The sequence below is a fragment of the Chanodichthys erythropterus genome, chromosome 16 (genome assembly GCF_024489055.1).
Source record: "Chanodichthys erythropterus isolate Z2021 chromosome 16, ASM2448905v1, whole genome shotgun sequence".
Taxonomy (NCBI): domain Eukaryota; kingdom Metazoa; phylum Chordata; class Actinopteri; order Cypriniformes; family Xenocyprididae; genus Chanodichthys; species Chanodichthys erythropterus.
In genome coordinates, this window is record NC_090236.1 from 30,019,716 (window position 1) to 30,041,116 (window position 21,401).

A 21,401-nucleotide genomic window follows, 5' to 3' on the forward strand; every position below is an offset into this window, starting at 1 on the left:
AAGCAGAGGATGGCCCACTGGATAGTGGATGCCATCGCCCTGGCTTACCAAGCTCAGGGCGTGCCCTGCCCGCTCAGGTTGCATGCTCACTCCACGAGAGGTGTCGCATCCTCCTGGGCGCTGGCTCGTGGCGCCTCGCTGACAGACATTTGTAGAGCTGCGGGCTGGGCGACACCTAACACGTTCGCTAGATACTATAGCCTTCGTGTCGAGCCGGTCTCCTCCCATGTTCTCGCCACAGGTCAGAGGCACGGAGAGGCCCCGGCTTACTGTCGGCTTGCTGCGCTACATGCGCTTCTTTTCTCCAGAGAGTCCCTACAAGGCAGACCCTGTCGAGTCCTCCGATATCCCTTCGGCAGCCGACGTGGCGGAGCGTCTGGCGCCAGGCCTATACTCCGTTGTATCCTTGAGAACCGGGTTTAGGCTGGGTTCCATATGTGTGACCCTACGGGGATCCCATATGGTTGGTTCCACTGTTGCTCCTAAACGAAGCCTGTGTCTTTCCCTCTGGGAGAACCTACCCTTCATCGGGTTGGAGTCACCCCAGCTCTTCCATATGTAGCACAGCCCTACAGGGTTAGTCCATATGTACTTCTCCACATAACTCCTTCGGGGAAGGATGTGGCTTCCGCAGCGTTCCTTTCCCAGCGAAGGGTACGCTTTCCCAGCGTTATCCAATAGTCTCACTGAATGGGTTTTGGGGAACAGCAGTGATCGACTCTCTCTGTGTTAGCCCTGTCCCACCATCCTCAGGCAAGGGGGTTCAGGTGGCTTACAACAGAGCGCTGGAAGGGGGCAGCTCCTGTGGCGCTTTGGTAGGGATTCCTATTCGTCGGTCTGTCCGACGTACGTCGAACGTGACCGACTGAATGGGAACGTCTCGGTTACAAAGGTAACCCTCGTTCCCTGAAGGAGGGAACGGAGACGTACGTCCCGTCGCCACAGTCGCTGTACCCCGCTGATGCTGCCGCCTATCCGGTTCGGCTCCTCAGCGAAAACCTGAAGATGCAACGCACCTGCTGCTCATTATATACCCGCGCTGCGAGGCGAGCAGCTGATGCATATGATTGCATGCCAATGTGCATTGGCTCGTTTTAGTTACACTCGAAGTAGATTGGCCTCTCTAGCGAGATTCCTATTCGTCGGTCTGTCCGACGTACGTCTCCGTTCCCTCCTTCAGGGAACGAGGGTTACCTTTGTAACCGAGACGTTATCATTTGTAGACCCTGGTGCCCGTGACAGCATTTGAAAGAAGTTAGAATAATTTATTATTATTAATTGGTTGTTAAAAGAATATTTAAGCTAAGCTAAAACAAAAAAAATCCATTCACTGATATTGTCATGATCACCGTCTGTTCCTGTCAGTTCCCGGACTACATCTCCCATCATCCTCTCTGCCACTCACCTGCACACACTTAACACTAATCACTAATCACCACACCCAGCTGCTGCTCATTATCAGGACTATAAAGGACTTCCACTCACACCACCTCACCGCGAAGTATTGTTTAACTGTTGTTGCAATTCCGAGCGTTTCCCTGTATTCCCTGTCTGCCTGTTCCTTGTTGCCGTTACTGCCTGTTTCCTGTTTCCGTTACTGCCTGTTTCCTGTTTTTTGACCCATTGCTGCCTGTCCTGATCTTTGCCTGTCCCTTGACTACGATTCTGCCTGTTCCTCACTGTTCCTGTTTGTTCCTGTTTTGACCCTGCCTGTACGACCACTCTACTTTAATAAACGCTGCACTTGGATCTCCAGCCTGAGCCTCCCCTTTGTAACAGATATAGCCTAGACAAAAACTTAATTTTGTTCATCATTTTATTTAGGTTTAATAGGCATATTACACTCTAAAAAATGCTGGGTTAAAAACAACCCAAGTTGGGTTGAAAATGGACAAACCCAGCGATTGGGTTGTTTTAACCCAGTGGTTGGGTTAAATGTTTGCCCAACCTGCTGGGTAGTTTTATTTAAACCAACTATTATTTAAAAATTGCTATATGGCTAGCTTAAAATGAATCCAAAATAGTTGGGAAATTAAAAACCAGATACAATTAGAGACAACAATAATAGACAAAAGGTGAATGTTTATTAATAAGCTTTAATATTTTATTAATATAAAGTTAATAGTTTAATAGTTTGTTCATATAAATTTATTTGATTTAATAAATGTTTATTGTTTAATAATTATTCATTGAACATTAATAAATGTTCATTTCCAACATACTTTGGGTTCATTTTAATTAAGCAATACAGTAATTTTTAAACAATAGTGGAGTTACATAAAACTACCCAGCAGGTTGGGCAAACATTTAACCCTACCGCTGGGTTAAAACAACCCAATTGCTTTTTTTAGAGTTTAATAATAATAATAATAATAATTATTAATATTATTATTATAAAGACACGATCAGATTAAAAGGCTGTGAGATGGGATGGATAAATGTTCATTAAATGAAGTTATTAAATGAAGTTTGTTATTTGAATTGATAATAAATTGATAATAACAAACTTCATTTGAATGCTATAGTGGCAACATCACGCAATAGGCTATTTATAGCTTAGTACATTGCGCGCGATGTTGACTATATAGACAGCATTCAAATAATAATAATTTCTTAATTCAGCACTTATTTTATCATTCTTAATTCCAGGTTGCTATGGTAGCGCGCGTTGTTTACACATGTAACTCGTGGCCATGAGAAATAGATGTCGTTCCCTCAACATAATGAAGTCGTGGCCATGAGAAAAATATCTTGTTCCCTCACCATATGATCTCGAGACATAAGGATGTCGTTACCTCGACAAAAGGATCTCGTGGCCACGACATATTATCACGTTCCCACGAGTTTTTATGTCGTGGCCACGACAAAACTAAGTGAACCGAACATGTCCCCTCCCAGTCACCATAATTTTTATTTTAATTTTCAAAAAATAATTTAGTACTACTACTACTGCTACTACTACTACTACTACTAATAATAATAATAATAATAATAATAATAATATAATTATAATAATAAATGTCAGTAAATATTTACATGTATTATTTAATAATTCACATTTAATTTAATTTATTTAAAATGTTTATTGATTAGACATTGTAGCCCTGCCAATTTTATTTTCAAGTGACACAGGTTATTCATCTAGAAAAAATATAAATGCTAAAGTAATGGCTTAACAGTGATTTGAATAGTGGTAAACTTGACACACCAATAGCCTGCTTGGACTAAGTGACATCAGCAGAAAAAGAAAAGTTGTTTCAGATTACAAAAGAAAGCTATTTTTTCTTAGAAGTAACATGCACTGATCATGTATAATAGGACCATGACCAGTCAGTAAATAGAGTACATTTAATGTTGAGGATCTTAGTATATATGTGTATCATTTTTAGAGAAATTAAAGGATAAATAAACTGCATTAGGACATTTTCTCAAAGAAAAAATCTATTTTATCCTCCATTTAGGAAGTTGTGTAGTGACTAGTGAGTTGTGTAGTGATAGAACACATGATTCAAATACTCTATCCATCTCTTAGGGGAACCTAATGCATTTGGAGGAGTGAATGGTGCTTCCATAAATATAAGGCAAGTTCAAAACAAGGGTCACTTATTTTCATGTACAATGTAGGAGGATTTTTCAGTCTTTCGTACTGCTGGATGCAGCAGGTGAACATTAGGAAACATAGCAGGATGAAAGAGGAGGACAAGAGTACCCTTAAACAATGGTGCTGATTTGGGTTTGGGTCTCGGGTTTAGCCGTGTACATAAGAACGCATGTTTGGTGTGGTTTAATACTGTATGTGCCCTGGTGCATTGCAGCTGTAACCAGGCATATACACAAAGTTTTGTAGATAAAGCAATAGCCCCAGAAATAGTGTGGCTTCAGGCCCGCCTGCCATATATATATCTATGAAGGTGAATGTCCCTCTTTGCCAGGGGGAAAAGGTTTGGAAGGTGAACGTCATTCTGACTAATTGCTCACTGAGGTGGGATTACACAGGCTGCCAAGAATTATGGGAACACAGTGGAAAAAGAAAGCTGCTTGAATAGCAACCCAGCAACATGCCAAGTAATGTTTTTTTTATTTATTTATTTATTTTCTTCACACCAAGGGCCATGCTCTGCCAATTCCTGCTGCTCAGATTTTTATTTTTTGGATCAGACACATTGCCTTTTTTGAGGCCACATTAGTGATAATTAGCAACTGAAATGGCAACATTTATTGTTGGATAAGTGGCTTGAAAATAGCTGTGTCTCCCCGTTTCAGGTGGTCTCGTCCAGCTTCCCTGTACATCTGAAGCTTTCTGCTGTTTTTATGCATTTATTTTTTCAGTTTGTGTTACTTTAATTGCATGAGTATAGCATATGTGACACTAATGATATATGTGCCACAGATGGTTTCATAAATTGATTTTACACTGAAAGCTGACATGAAAAGAAGTGATCCTTCATGTTGCATCTCTGCAAACATATGGGTCAGTTACATACAAGAGTGTCCAGTTTTTGGGGAGTCGCACCACATGACATTTCAACTAACCTTGTTTTGTCATAAAAAAAAGTGCAGGAGATATCTTTATGATATTATATCCTGTGAGTTTTTATTCATATTGGTTGCACTGCATGATTTTGCTGGTGTGAGAATGTTATAATATTATACCAGCATTTGTGGTTGACATGTGAAAATAAAATAAATACTAGTCAGACATAAAATAAAGTCAACAGACCAAGGGCAGTAACTAGTGCGTATATAAATAAATAAGCAAAATGGGGTCTTTGAAGGATCAGCATAATATCTGTAGACTGAATATTTCCTTATGCAAATTCTAATACTTGTTTGTAAATTTATATTCAGTATCACTGAAAATTCTTACCTTGAGGCAGTAAAAGCAATATTCTGTTACAGAATATTTTATTGCATAACTAATATGAATGTGGTGGGATTAACCCATGTTTATTAGGAGGTATCCTTTCACCCCTGTGATGCATGTGTATTTCACACGAAACTCAATTTTGTTCTGGTTCGGAGCCACAAGCTTTAGCCTCATAATGTCAGTGTAGCTGAGTCTCTACCCAAAAAAAAAAAAAAATGTTATGAAATAATTTCTCTAATGCAGAAAAAAGTAACAGCAAGGGTGCATTTTAAACTTCTTTTAGTTTGAGGAAATTATGAGTGAATGACAACCATTTCCTCTGAAAAATATTTCCTCAGAACACGTGGGGTATCCTTGAGCTCATTTCGTAAATGTAATGTGAGTTCTATTTAAAGTGCATGCTAATTACAAATCAAGAGCATTCTGTGACAGGAGCGGGGACGCACCACAGTCATTATCGTGATAGATTTGTCATGAAAAAATGATGTAAAAGCTTGAACTGTATGACATGTCATTTATCCTCCATATGTAAAGGTTATGACAGGAGTGTTTTCAAGTCTTTGTCTACTGACTTTGATCATTTATTTCTTGGTCTATGTCATTTAATTTCCTGTTTTCTTAAAGTTAGATGATTTAAAAGTGCAAAGATTGACATTTAAAACTATGCTATGAAGTTGCTGTATTTCTAATAGGGACCAAAAGACTGAGATCATTAAGGAAAATGTTTCTATTTTGCAGTAATGCTTTTTATTGGAAACTGCTTTTTCTTCCTTATGATTTAAATAGAAAGGGTTGAATTGAGAAATTTTCATTAACTTCAGCATGATTTTGATGATTTTGTGCTTCAGTGAAAGCAATAACAAATGATTGTCTGTACAAAGAGTCACATGACCAATGCTAATTTGATTGGCTAATTTGATTAGTGTGACCTACTGTAGATACAATACAGGATCTGAAATGTTTCTTATTATTTCAAAATTCTAAAACTTTGTTTATATCCTGGGGCCAGTTGTTTCAAAGTAATCTGATTGGATTTTGGCAATCGGATTGGATCAAATCTTGAAAATAGGGGGGGGGGGGGGGACAAGAAAAAAAGATTAGATCACAAAATCCAATCTTGGTTTTGATCTGGATAAAATCATCAGTTTGTTTTGTTCAAAACTTTTTTTGTAAGATTGGGATACCTTAAATCTGGATTATACTGATCCCATCAGAAGCATGGATTTCAGGAGCAAAAATGTATTCAAATTTTAAAACTGGTCAAAAAATAAATTTTTATTATGTAATATGCATACACATTTTTTTATTTTGCTCTTGATTAGTTTAACTGTTCAAGTAACAAATTAGAAGTAGACATTATGCTACATATTTAGCCTTTTGGTAATACTGTAAAGTAAAAAAAAAAAAAAAAAAAAGATTTTGGTGCCATAAAATAATCCCTAAACAGCTGTAAATATCAAACAAAAATATTATATTTTAATTTGAAGTAGGGTTTTTTTGTTTGTTGTTTTTTCACTGTTTGTAAACTACATTTGCACAATCATAAGAGATGAACCAGTCAAAAGTTCTTTGCAAGTGAATGCAAAGTTTCTCAGGTAAACGCGGAAAGCATTGAAATTTTTTATTCTTTCTGTCACCATGCCCCTTTAGGGGCTCTGTAGAGTACTAGTAATCCAGATTTGGTAATCTGAAAAAGTGTGTATCTGGATCAGGGTGATCCAAACCAATTTTGCTTTGAAAAACCAGCACAAAAGTAAAATGGATTTACCTGATCCTGGATAGCAAAACCTGGAATTTCCAAATCCAGATCATTCTGATCCAGATTAAACTTTCTGAACAACTGGCCCCTGGTTTATATTTGATTTTAAATCCAGATTCATTTCATTTCATTTCCAGATCATTTCTAATTGTGTGCAGAAGTGAATTGAGAATGCATTTTAAATTTGCGATAAGTTCCTGAATTTGAATTGAGTTAGCAGTGAGGATGTAGAATTACAGTTTAAATTTGAATGCAGGGAAATAGAATTCAAATTAATTGAAATTAAAAGACTTCATATAACTGTACTTTTTAAATAGATGCAAAGTTTGTCAATTCAATAAAGTTTGACAAGTATTTGTAAATTAGACACCAGTGAATAATCTGAACACTGAATCAGAACATTTACATTTGGTTTAAGGTAAAATAGCAGTGTTACAGAAAATAAAACCATCTTTTCTTTGTTACTTTCAGTTACATTCAAACTCAGACAAAGGTGATGGCTCCGTCCAGTATCTACTCTCCGGAGAAGGTGCCGGTACCATATTCATAATCAATGAGTTAACGGGAGATATTCATGCAAAGAAAAGCCTGGACAGAGAAAAGAAGAGCCATTATGTTCTCCACGCTCGGGCCGTCGACCGCTTCACCAACAGAGCAGTGGAACCCGAGTCCGAATTCATCATCAAGGTCCAGGATGTGAACGACAACGCCCCCAAATTCCCAGACGGCCCCTTTTCAGCCTCCGTGCCTGAGATGGCAGACATCGGTGAGCTAACAGTCAGGACCTCCTGGCTCTGGGGGGGCGGTTGTCTGGGGCTGTGTCTGGGGAACACAAGAACGTTTTGTCAGTAGAGCATAGTTTTTATTTGCTGGCTCATCAGCTTCAGACCGTAGAGTCCAATTGCAGATCAGAGCCTTTCTGGCCTCGACCCGAGCTCATTGTATGCTACTGGTTGGTTGCGGTGGATTTAAAGTGGGATTTATTAAAGCTATTGTTTCTTATAGAAAGCCTCTCAAGAGGATACTGTGAATTGTCTGTTGTAGAAAAAGTGATTTCAGGAGTATTGTCAAAATCAAACCAGAATCTCACATAAAAGCCTCAAAAGTATGTTCACTCTCACAGCATTTGATGACTAAAAACCAGCTGTGTTTACAGCCATATCTCTATTTGCAATGTCAATGTATTATAGATCTGTGCTATCCACCCTAATACATGAGTATTCCACATGCAGAGCTTGCAGTCTGCATCAATGGCAGTGCACATCAACCCTGCAGTAAATGGACTGTCAGGAAAGTGCTAATTGTCCGCAGACTTCTTCCTTCCTATCCGAATCAATTGGCTGGACTCAAGCCAAAGAGCTGTGAAATTATCATTCCTCACAACCTGTCAGCACAAAGTTCCCCCCCGGGGCACAGCTAGGATAAGGGCAAGGTTTATTTCTCACTTTTGGCCTTGAGTCGCTCTCCTCCACCACTTTTGTTGTTGTTGCTCTCATGCTTTGAGTCTTTAAAAATATAAAACAAACAGAAGGCCATTGTCTAAATATGTATCTGTTGCAATGATAAAAATTTTCTTTACAGTATTCAGATAGAACTGGATGTGGGTGACACTTAAACTGGAAGTGCATCAAAACTAAATTATAGTTTCCATACAGCAAATGCCTTGTACAATTAATAAATTATTTATTTGTATTTATTATTATACACTGCGTTCCAAATTATTATGCAATTGACATATCAGTTAGATTTCAGTACAGTAAACATTCAGATTTTACTTTTTCTAAGAAAATGTTTGTTTGTTTGTTTGTTTATTCATCCATGTCTTTTTAGATAACTGGTATCAATCTCAGACAAAATAATTTGCCAGATCTATGGAAACCCTACTTAGAGGTTGTTCCACATTATTAAGCAAGTCACAGTTCTCATGCAATATGGGGAGGAAGAAAGATCTTTCTGAAGATGAGAAGCATGAAATGGTGCAATGTTGTGCAAAAGGCATGAAAACAACTAATATATTGTGTGAAACTGAATGGAGATTATCAAATTATCATAAGATTTGTGAGTGATTTAGAGCACAGCAGAACTTATTAATGAAAGTTCCTATCAAAAAATTAATTGTATTAAAAGGGCAGCTATAAAAAAGCAAGTGTTGAGCAGCAAACAGGTATTTGAAGCTGCTGGTGTCTCTGGAGTCTTGAGAGCTCACCATGCAAGCTGGCAGTTGTGCGTAAAGATGCATTTTAGACACCACTAACCAAACCTAACAAAGACAAACATTTACAGTGGGTGTAGAAATACATTTTCAAACAGTTTTATTGCTGTGGTGTTTTTTTTTTTTTTTTTGCAGCAGCATGGGATAGTGCATAGTGCATTGTACAAATAGTGCATTGTAGTATGCACTATCTTCCGTTTTATACCATAGCTGAAAATGGCCAGTTATGAGCTCCACATATCTTGCAAAAGTCATTTTAATACCCTCCATCTCACTTCCCAGTATTCCAGCCCAAATCATCACCCACCAGCTCCTTGCTGACGTCACAGTCTTGTTGGAACGTGGTGGCCATTCACCAACCATCCAGAAATCCATCCATTTAGACCATCCATTGTAGTACGGCATTAGTCAGTGAATAAAACTATTTAAAAATTATTCTTCATGTATTTCTAAACCCACTGTAAATGTTTCTCTTTGTGAGCTTTGGTTTGGAGTGGCTGAAATGCATCTTTACGCACAACTGCCAGCCTGCATGGAGAGCTTCTTGAGACTCCAGAGACACCAGCAGCTTCAAATACCTGTTTGCTGCTCAACACTGGCTTTTTTTTTATAGCTGCCCTTTTAATACAATTACATTTTTTGACAGGAGCTTTCCTTAATAAGCCTTTATCTGACTGAGTTCTACTTTGCTCTCAATCACTCACAAATCTTATGATAATTTTATAATAACCATTCAGTTTCACACAATATTAGTTGTTTTCATGCCTTTTGCACAAAATTGCACCATTTCATGCTTTTCATCATCAGAAAGATCTTTCTTCCTCCCCATATTGCATGAGAACTGTGACTTGCTTGATTATGTGGAACAACCTCTAAGTAGGGTTTCCATAGATCTGGCAAATTATTTTGTCTGAGATTGATACCAGTTATCTAAAATGGATAATGGATAAATAAACAAACATTTTCTTAGAAAAACTAAAATCTGAATGTTTATTGTACAGAAATCTTACTGAGTTGTCTCTTGCATAATAATTTGGAACGCAGTGTAATAAGATAAATACAAATAATATAAATTATTTATATTATACAACACCAATCAGATCTGAAAGATGTTTCTTATGCTCACCAAGACAATTACAATTACAATTTAAAATGAAAAAAAAAAAATCAATATTGTGCTGCTTAATATTTTTTTTCCGGGATGAATTATAAAGTTATAGATTTTTTTTTGTATCAATATAAAAGCCTTTACTGTAATTTTTGATCAATTTAATGCATGCTTGCTCAATTAAAGTATTAATTAAAAAATAATGACCCCAAACTTTGTAACGGTTATATAATTACTGTATGTATATATTCCTTTTTTACGCCTACATTTTCCCCCCTATTTTTTATTTTTAAATGTTGCTCAGAATGTTTAAAACATTAATATAGACATTTCAAAATATACTGTAAGTAATATGCATAATAATATAGAATATTAGTTTAAAACAATATATCAATGCACAATAAATGCAAATTATTGAGCTTAAAATCACATTTTCATTCATAAATTTCTCACTTTAGTTTATTTGCTTCACAGGCATGCCATTTCACTATAATTTTAAATGTTTAAATATGCTTTTTTGCCTAAAGTTTGATAGAATTCCTTATCCACAGGTCATTATTTGTGCCTTTCCAAATAAGATATTCTGGCACATGACAAACACCACAAGTGAGCTGGAAAGCTATCTGACTCCACTCACCGATCTGTGATGGAGTAATAACTAGCAGCATTGATAGAGCCATATAAGCCAGTTGAGGGTCTCTGGCCTTTCAAGAAGGGCTATTCTAGAGCCTGGGGCCATCTTTCTTTTGTGTTTATGTTCTTTCTTAAACTGAGAATGTGTCTCAGGCTAGAGCAGTGTTATCACCAACATCTAAGCTCCACACACTTTGTAAAAGCATTAGATGCTTTAAGGCTTGGAGGAGAGAGGCTCATGACAGGTGAATTCAACTTGGTACAGGTCAAGGAGGCATGAGATGAATCACTTGAATTAGCAAGCGGCATATGAGTCTGTTGGAGCATGCTTGTGGCATGCATTAATGAGAATGAATGCAAATCTGAGCATGTGAATAATTTTAGCAGTTTAACTTGGACATATTTTTTTACGTCCACACAGGAACGTCAGTATTCCAGATCACTGCCACAGACGCCGATGATCCCACCTATGGAAACAGTGCCAAGATCGTATACAGCATTCTCCAAGGGCAGCCTTTCTTCACCGTTGACCCCAAAACAGGTACGCAAAGACCTTGCTTTCTCCAAATAACCTTATTGTTATCGAATAGCCTTCGATTGTAGAAGGCTCCACTTGAATATTTTCAGATTTTTCCTGCGAGCTTGTGTAAAGTCACCAGCGGATGAGTCATTCCACAATAATAGGCTGTAGGAAACACAGATACAGTTTCTCTGTAAAACTGCTTTTCAGTCTCACAAAAGAACTCCCAATTTATTGCGCTACCCTATGTGGATCATAATTAATGGGTACTCACATTGTTGATGGGCTTTCATACATGTTGTTTCCACCTTTGAAGAAATAAAAACACCAAAAAGTTCCCAAGAGTGAGGGGAAAAACCCCTCCTGACCAGTACCAGAATGCGTCTTTTGTCAATCGAGCAATAAAAGGATATATTTGGATTTGCATGTTCTTTCGAACGACATTCAGGCACACACAATGAAATTTCTGTTAAATAATGTGGGAAATGTGGGAAATATCACTCTCAATTGTATCTTAGAAATAAATCAATAAACCTACATTGAGGGCGATGAATATGGATGGTTTTCTTCTGAGACGTACATGGTACACTCAATTACTCTTGCAAAGCCCGGGTGGATAAACAAATCATTTTCATAATATTATCAACACATGATTGAAACATCGAGAGCGCGGCACCATGCGACCCAGACTACAATGTTCTGTGGCAACAAAAAAACACCCAAACCGTGGCCTACTTGTTATGATGTACCACTCGCCCACAGTGTATATCCTAATTTAATGTTTCCCTTGCTCCCTCCTTTTTTCATTCTGTGCTTTGTAGCCATTTGGTTCAATTTCCGCAGTGGTGGTGTTTGTTTATGTCAAGTTGAATGTGCCTGGAGGGTGTTTGTCCCAGTTTGAAAGCGCCAACCTGCAGAGTGTTTATCCCATGATAGAGCCTATTTGGTGCAGGATAAATTTGCTTGGCTTATATGTGTTTGAGCGTGCCAGGGTGGTGTGTAAATGTCTATATCAGCAGTGTACAAGGTAAAATGGTAGCATCTCTTCCAGCTGTTATTGTGTGCGTAGTTCTTCAACAGAGCCTTGTCAGCAACAGCGTGAGCTGCTGACCCAAGGGACTCAGCTTAGCACCACTACATACTTTCATCCCTCAGATATCCTCCACAAAACCACACCAATTTACACAGAACTGCTTCATGGGTACTCCACTGTGCATTTATTTATTAAGTGTAATTGCTCATTCAGTCTCCCTCCCACTGGGACCCATGGGATTGTTACCGTCCTCCACTGAAGCAGGATCTCTTATGGCGGTTTGTCTTTTAGTGGTTTCTTTGGTGCTAAAACGATGAGATTGGATGGACTGTAATCCTGCTGCGGTCACTCTTTCAACTCTTTTCTCATCTCTAATCCCCTGTTTGTGGCTATTATGGAGGTTTTGATGGGATTAAGAGGCCATATGATAATGTTCACATCGGGGATTTTATCATAGGGTGTTGGTTTAATGTTGCACTCTTGCATATCAGCGTTGATTCCTTGTTTTGGCAGAATGTGCCTGTATCCTTATAACAGAGCAGTGTGTGTTTAAATTGTTCTCAAATAATCCAATACTCCAGGTCTAGAGAGAGACTCTTGCTCTGAGCATCACAATAAAACTTACTACATTTTGAGTTTATTAATATAAGTGGGGTTGGGAAAGCCACTTTTGAAAGTGTTATATATATATATATATATATATTATATATATATGTTATTTGTTGAAGTAAAAAAAAAAAAAAACAGGTACTTTGGTACCAAGTCGATACTTACATTTTAAAAACTTAACAATGCCAGCCTTTTTGCAGCTTCAAATGCTCCCATGTGAATTTGTGTGTGCACTCTGTGAAAAGCATCAAAGGTTTCTGTTTACAACATGTTTTTGCAGCATTGAGCGTTGTAGACGATCACAGATGTATTTGTTGCACGTGAATGCAATGGGCAATCAGAGGCATTTAAGTTAGTCAGAATCCCATAGAGAGCAACAGTTGGGTTCCAGAAGTAAAAACTACATTCATTTTCTCCAAATGGATTTTTTTTTTAAGTTTGAAATGTTTAAAGGCAGACATAATGTGATTTCGGAGGTTGTTAATCGGTGGTATGTGCTTTTGTTTAAGCCATCTGTTTGCATTATTTCAACTTTAAGAATAATCGTGTTCCCCCATGAAATTTGTTGTGTGAAACTACACATCCAAAAATTTCATGAGTTGTTTGCAGGATTGCAGGTTGCTCTTCTTATACTCTCAACATACTTAAATGTTTGTACATATTTAAATATTTCAGTTACTGATTCTTGGTCTCCGTCATCCTTGATTTTTAAACTCCGCCGCATCCATTTGGCCGCTATATTATATTCACTGTGTACTGTATGTAAAATTACAGTAGCTTTACCTGGTCTTTGAGAAAATATGATTTCTAATGTGCACAGACTTATCAGATTACTAGGTGCTTTGTTGGTTGCAATGTTTACTTCCTTTTTAAGTCATGTTTGTAACTATTTCTTTGTTTATGAAAAGTACTATAATAGCATTACAGAATCAGGACATATTATTCTGTATATTTCACAGATAATGTTATTTCATGTTCAGATTTTCCCCCCCATGTTCATTAATTTTCCAATTAACTATTTCCAATTTAGTTAATATATAAAATATGCATTTGATTGTATATTTACTATCATTAAATGAAATAGTGTGAAATCATATTTATCGGTTATCTGCCACCCAGCTCTCTACTGGCATCAACCATCAAAAAACTATATTAGTCGACTACTTCCAATACTTGATATAGGTCATTATTGACAGTAACTTAGCCACTTTCTGTGGTCTGTATTTGGTAATGTTTCATATTCAACTTATTGTTCAATGATCAACATAAAAGCACCAGCATTAACAAAATAAAATTATAGCCACTGTAGCACTTTTAAAATGTGTATACAAACATTTATTTAAAAAAGGATTTAATATAACAATTTAGCGCCATTTTTAGTGTGAAGTTAAAATGCATGTTTTTTTAGTTTTTTTCAGTGTAACTAGAGGTACTAGTTACTAGAGGTTGTTTTTGCTTATTGAATTATGTTCTGCTCTAGTCTATTTTTGTAAAATTTCAGTATTTGTAGTAATGTGGTGTGGTATGGTATATATTGTATAATATAATATTAATATGATGTAGTAGTGTATACAGTATGGTAAAGTGTAGTATTGTACTATATATTTTGGTATAGTGGAGTATGCTTTATTTGTTTTTCTTCCAGCTGTAAAAGCTACTGTTTCCACCCTTCCACTTCTATATAAAGTACAATAACTTGCATCACTGTGTCTAATCCTCTTAGCTGAGAATTACCTTTGTGAAGAAGTTAGATTTCCCCATTTGCCGGCGGGTGATGCTTAACCTGTGTGATGTTTCGCACTTTCAATAGGAAAGGCTGACTATCTGTTGTTCCATAGGAAATCAAACTCCGACTACATAGATCAGGGCTTACCCAGTTCTGCATCAGTGTCTGGTCCTGTTTGTGTTATTTACTTTCTGTCTCTGCTTTGTGGCTACTAGCTGAATACTAAGAGCCTGTTTAACATGAACATTTTGCTTTTTTCGTTGTGTTGTCTGCTGAAATCCCCTGTCCTGGCAGGTGGTGTCTGCTCTCAATGGGCTGGGTGCAATCTCTATGACATTCTCTGGGGCTGAACACTGGTGTGTGTTTATTTGTTCTGGCGGATTGAGGTATCTGTTTGCATATTTTTTTTCACTCCCACTGGTCGTGTCCATTTAAAAAGGGAACTGAATGTTTGAATATATAAACTGTCCGTCTCACACTTTCACACATAACATAAAATTGAAATTCACTACTTGTTACTCCCTCAAAGGGCCTATGTGCTCCTTGCTAATATTTTGGGCTTGCTTTTGTGTTGTGTTGTGTTGTGTGTGCATACATTCAGACACAAATATGTGTAAATGCTGTCCACATACACAGTATTTTTTCTAAATATATACCCAGCAAGCAATAGCCGTCATTTCACCGTCTCGGTTAACTATAGACCCACTTTTAGCCAAAATAATGTTTCAATTGGTTACATGTCATTTTTGCCAAAATAACTTGCGAGATGTATGATATTGCATCATGTAAGCAAAGTCAACAGTGATTACAAGGTGTCTGGTTTCATGTCTTTGACAAGTTATATTGTGTAGGCTGTGCGTAGCCACAGCTACGGTTGATATCTCATCATGTTCGCAATGTCAATGATTTCTACAAGATGTAGGTGCCATTCCATGACATGGTCTATATGTAGTCACGATTTAGCTCTGAATTGGATAGGCTATGTGCAGTCTGTTTGTAGTCCACCCAGCGAAATCGAGGCAATCTATAGTCTAATTTTTTACGGCTTGGCTATAGCCCTGATTCAGACCAGCAATGAGTGTAACCAAAATAGTGTTAAATAATTTTCAACCACAACGCTTGTGGGATTCATGATATACTTGCATATATATAGAAATGCAAGTATAGCCTACATTTGAAACAGCATATTTTGAATTATATATTCAGCATATACTGAATTATATGTGCGTGCTCAAGTTTTCTCCTCCAGCATGTGCACTCGTGAATCTAGAATTGTCTTCTCTCCAGGATGTAATGTTGCCAGAAGTGCAAAGTTCTGAGATAATACAAATCATGCCAAATCATTGTTAGCTAATATATAATTTTAGCGCCATGTCGCGTTGATTTCCTTTTTATTGGCTGGTCAGTCGACATAGGTCGTAGCAGCAAATACTCTGTGTCACGATAAAGAGCCATCTGGGACAGCCAAAAATTGTGCAGTGTATCCCGGGATTTAGGAAGAAACAATGATCTTATTAAAGCAATTATTACAAGTTGTAATTATTACAAATCATAATGATTACAAGATATAGAAAAGTTGGCAGTGGTGCATGTTGTATGTGTGTGTAATATATTGTTGAACATTAATATCAGAATGCCATTACAAAAATTTAGGACATATCCCATGTTCTGTCGATGTTTCTGAAATTATGTATCTGCTGCTGCTTTTGTTTTTTTGTTTGTTTGTTTTGTTTTTTATGTATGGTGAAAACCTACATAATTGTAAACCACCATTAGAAAAGAATGGTACTCGTCCTACATTTGAAGCTTGACTTGAAAATGCACACTTTTCTCCATAAGGATGATGGGTAACCTTGAGTGTGATGATTTCAAGGCATTTTATACAGTTTCATACAATAATAATAATACATTACATTTATATAACGCTTTTCACTGCACTCAAAGCACCTTACATATTGTAGAGGGAAATCTCCTCATCCACCACCAATATGCAGCATCCACCTGGAAGATGCAACGGCAGCCATCTTGTGCTAGAACGCCCACCACAAACCAGCATATTGGTGAAGAGGAGATATATATATATATATGGCGATGATTAGGAGACAGAGGCCAGTGGGCAAATTTGGCCAGGATGCCGGGGTTATAACCCTACTCTTTTTCGAAGGACATCCTGGGATTTTTAATGACCACAGAGAGTCAGGACCTCGGTTTGAACGTCTCATCTTATTAGGACCCACACAGACCACAGAGTGAGCACTCCTGCTGGCCTCACTAACACCTCTTCCAGCAGTTTTTCCCAGGAGGTTTTCCATACAGGTACTGACCAGGCTCAACCCCGCTTAGCATCAGTGGGCAACCTGTCTTGGGATACGGGGTTAAGCTGCCGGGTTAAGCTGTCAAGAAGTACCATATACTGATATATTCACTAACAAGTAAATAAAATGCACCTAGTGCTGTGAACTGACAGAGCTTATGCTTTTTAAAATAATGCTATCGATTTCCATTTGTTTTTAAACACCCCTGGAGTTGGTGCACTGGCACCTGGGTGACTCTTGTCAGTTGGTGCTCATTTCACAGTAAATATTACCATGGGATTTAATGGCGTAAAGGGGCTCAAATGCAAGTTCACGTAGCAAACCCAAGCTGTTCTGCTTTGCAGCCTTCCTTTCATCCCTGTCTTATCCTCTATCTCCCGAGGGAACAGTTGGAGCAGATGGCAGACTTTGCTTTAGAGTTGTGGAGTATGCAGGGGATGATCACCAGCATGCTTTTTGCACATGTGTGTGTGTGCACATCTGGACAGGAAGGTTCAGGCTAAGGGCTTACACCACATATGAACAGTGCATGGAGGTGAGGAGTCAGCACTCGCCTGCTGGTATGTTGTCAAGCTTGAAAAGTACCTGTACCAGGTCAGAGCAGGGGCAAATCCGAGGATAACCACTCGTTGTGAGCTCACCACCTCAATAACTACAGGGGTCAAGGATCTGCAGTGTACACATGATATTCTGGACACGTACCCTTCCATTGAACAGGGCTCTTATTGCTGGAAATGCCATCAAACGACTAGAAGATTAATTTAAAGGGATAGTTCACCCAAAAAATGAATTATTTACTCACCCTAACGTCTTTCGAAACCCATTTCACTTCTTTTCTTTTGTGGAAAACAAAAGGTGGTGTTAGGCTGAATTTTCAGTGAAAGGTGGTCATGGCAATCAAGCAAGATTTTCTGTGAACAATGACTTCATATCAGAGTTATAAAATATGGCTTCAGAAGGCTTAGTGCACAAGTTGTGTGGATGACTTGTGTGTTGCTTTTATGGTTGTTTTTTTCCTTTGTAGGAGCAAACCATTCATTATAAGTAAGTCATTAAGCATTGAGAACATTCTCTATAGTGTCTTTTTTCTACTTAAAGCCAGTTAACTTATAGATAAATAAAATAAAGCGTTTGTGAGATATAAATGTGTAATGTGCTCTACTGTTTGAGGACAGTATTTAATTTTTTTTTTTTGAAAGAGGTCTCTTATCTTCATCAAGGTTGCATTTATTTATTTATTTAAAAATACAGTAAAACAGTAATGTTGTGAAATAATATAACATTTTTAAATAATGTTTAAACAATTTATTCCTGTGTTGGTAAAGCTGAATTTTCAGCAGTCATTACTTTAGTCTTCAATGTCACATCATCCTTCTAATATGCAATCATACTAAAATGTTGATTTGGTGTTCAAGAAAGATAATTTTTTATTATTATCAATGTTAAAAACATTTGGGCTGCTTAATATGTTGTGGAAACTGTGCAAGTTCAAAAGAACAGCATTTATTTAAAACAGAACTCTTTGTAACATTATAAATGTCTTTACTGTCAATTGATTCCATTGATTTAATGCATTCTTGATAAATAAAAGTATTTCTCTATATAATACAAAAAAAAAAAAAAACCCTTAAAGGGATAGATCACCCCCCAAAAAATATACTCACCCTCAAGCAATCCTATAGGTGTATACGGAAGGGGATTAAGGCCAAGCAATAATAAAAAAATAAAATCATCTCGAGATTAAAGTTGTTAAATTTCGAGAAAAAACTTGTTAAATTTCAAGAAAAAGTTGAGATAAAATGTTGAATAAACGTATTAAATTACAAGAAAAAAATTCGTTAAATTTCGAGAAAAAAGTCGAGATAAAATGTTGAGAATAAACTTGTTAAATTACGAGAAAAAAAGTCAAGATAAAATGTTGAGAATAAAGTCATTAAATTATGAGAAAAAAGTTGTTAAATTATGAGAACAAATTTGTTAAATTATGAGAAAAATGTCGTTAAATTTCGAGAAAAAAGTCGAGATAAAATGTTGAGAATAAAGTCATTGAATTAACAAATTTATTCTCATAATTTAATGAATAATGACAGTATTTATTTTTAATTTAACGAATTTGTTCTCGTAATCTGACGACTTTTTTTCTCCTAATTTAATTAGTTTATTCTCGTAATTTAATGAATTTATTCTTAACATTTTATCTCGACTTTTTTCTAGAAATTTAACGAGTTCTCGTAATTTAACAACTTTTTTCTCATAATTTAATGACTTTGTTCTCAACATTTTATCTCAACTTTTTTCTCGAAATTTAATGACATTTTTCTCATAATTTAACAAATTTGTTCTCGTAATATAACAACTTTTTTCTCGTAATTTAATGACTTTTTTCTCAGCATTTTATCTAGACTTTTTTCTCGAAATTTAACAAGTTTATTCTCAACATTTTATTTAGACTTTTTTCTCGAAATTGAACAACTTTAATCTCGAGATGGTTTTATTTTTTTTTATTATTGCTTGGCCCTAATCCTCTTCCGTAGGTGTATGACTTTCTTCTTTCAGCCGAACACAATCAGAGTTATATTAAAAATATCCTGGCTCTTCTCAAAGTTGTAATGGGATTGAATGGTGACCAAGTTTTTGAAGTTCCAAAAAGTACATCCATCCATCATAAATGTAATCCATACGACTACAGTGGGTTAATAAATGCTTTCTGAAGTGAAGTGATGGGTTTTTGTAAGAAAAATATCTAATATAGTCTAACACAAAATAATGAATAATGACAGTATTTATTTTGTCAATGTTGATATTTTTACTTTATCACCTTAATTTGCAGAAAATACAATTTTGAACGTCCAATAATGGGACATGGGGTATGTAGGTCAGCGGGAGCTATATTTATGCTTTCTACCCTCTGGGTCACAGGTGTCATCAGGACAGCTTTGCCGAACATGGACAGAGAAACTAGAGAGATGTACTCCGTCATCATCCAAGCCAAAGACATGGCCGGTTCTGTTGGTGGTCTGTCCGGATCTACCACAGTCAACATCTCACTGACAGACGTCAATGACAATCCACCACGATTCCCTCAAAGTATGGGCTCCTGCTTCACTCGGTCTCTTTCACCATTGAAAAAAGTCAGGATTTTAGGCACAAACCTTCTACAGAGACCATCTAATCCGTAAATCCCTTTGGATGTACTGTGAATTTATCCCAAATGGCTGCATTCGTTTGAGCTTTATTTTGTGAAAGTAAACAACTTTTATTGAGCTTGCTCAGGTTTATCCCATATAAACCCTGCAAATTAGCTGAGTGCAAGTAACACTTTTTAATATTTGCATCAAAAGCTTTCAAATGCTTTTAATAAAATCACATCTGTTCTGTTTGTGTTTATTCTTCACTTCAGAGAACTATCAGCTTTATGTGCCAGAATCTGCTGAGGTAGGGAAAGCAGTTGGTAAAATCAAAGCAAACGATGAAGACCTTGGCGTCAATGCAGAGATGACTTACAGAATTACCAATGAAGAAGGAGCTGCCATGTTTTCCATCTCGACAGACAGTGACAAGAGAGAAGGAATCATCTCCCTCAGAAAGGTCTGAACTAGATGTTCACACAGAACCGATGCTTCAGATTTGGGTTGTAAATTCATGTCTGCTCATTCAGCCATGCCCTGTCTTTTCCCATGCTGGCTAAAATGTCAGTTCTGGTTCTCTCTTGATCTTATTACTGATATCTTTTCTAGCCTCTGGACTATGAGAAGAAGAAGGCATACTCTTTGAACATTGAAGGTGTCAACACCCATCTGGATCCTCGTTTTTCTTACCTGGGCCCTTTCAAAGACACTACCACGCTCAAACTCATCATTGGGGATGTTGATGAGGCTCCAGTGTTTACTATGGACTACTATATCATGGATGTGTATGAAAATGCTCCAGCTGGGACAGAGGTTGGCATGGTAACTGCTCAAGACCCAGACAGCACTAGAAGCAAAGTCAGGTGAGTTTTTAGAGAGAATAATGCTGGTATATACGGCGTTGAGGTATATTTTCAATGGTTATCGGAGCAAATGTCATTGCATGCCTCTGTACAAGTTATGTTGTCCACCATTTGATATTGAATTGAGAATGCCTTTTAAATTGAATTTGAATGGAGGTAACAAAATAGGATACAGAATTGCAATTCTGGACGTACATTCAAAATGAATTAAAATTAAAAAAAAATATATATATAAATTCTCTGTGCTACGTGAGATTCCAGTAGAGTATTCTCCCATAGCAAACAGTAGTAGCTCTTTCTGTGATATTTCTAATATCTCTTGATTACAACTAATTATATTATACTATAATATAGTATATTGTATATAATATCAATTATAGTAAATATAACATTTTACTATATTAAAACATAGGGCCCTATAATACACCTGGCGCAATGCGCCGCAAGGCGCAGCGCAAGTGTGTTTGCTAGTTTGCGTCCGGCGCCGTTCGCGTTTTCCCGTTCAGCGCCACGTCCTTAAATTAGTAAATCCATTTGCGCCAGTTAGTGCGCCCATGGGCGTGCTGGTCTAAAAAAGAGGTGTGTTCAGCCGCATTGTCGGCGCATTGCTATTTTAAGGAGCTGAAAA

At 37.1% G+C, this 21,401-nt stretch overlaps 1 protein-coding gene across 1 annotated transcript in view; it reads left to right on the forward strand.

Annotated features, from left to right (window-relative positions):
• cdh18a (cadherin 18, type 2a) overlaps window positions 1-21,401 on the forward strand; it is a 55,454-nt gene that overhangs the window by 15,403 nt on the left and 18,650 nt on the right. The window contains exons 2-6 of the mRNA XM_067364070.1: window positions 7,098-7,392; window positions 11,001-11,120; window positions 19,702-19,869; window positions 20,183-20,370; window positions 20,520-20,773. Of these exons, the coding sequence (XP_067220171.1) occupies window positions 7,098-7,392; window positions 11,001-11,120; window positions 19,702-19,869; window positions 20,183-20,370; window positions 20,520-20,773 (1,025 nt within the window). The remainder of the gene's footprint in view (window positions 1-7,097; window positions 7,393-11,000; window positions 11,121-19,701; window positions 19,870-20,182; window positions 20,371-20,519; window positions 20,774-21,401) is intronic.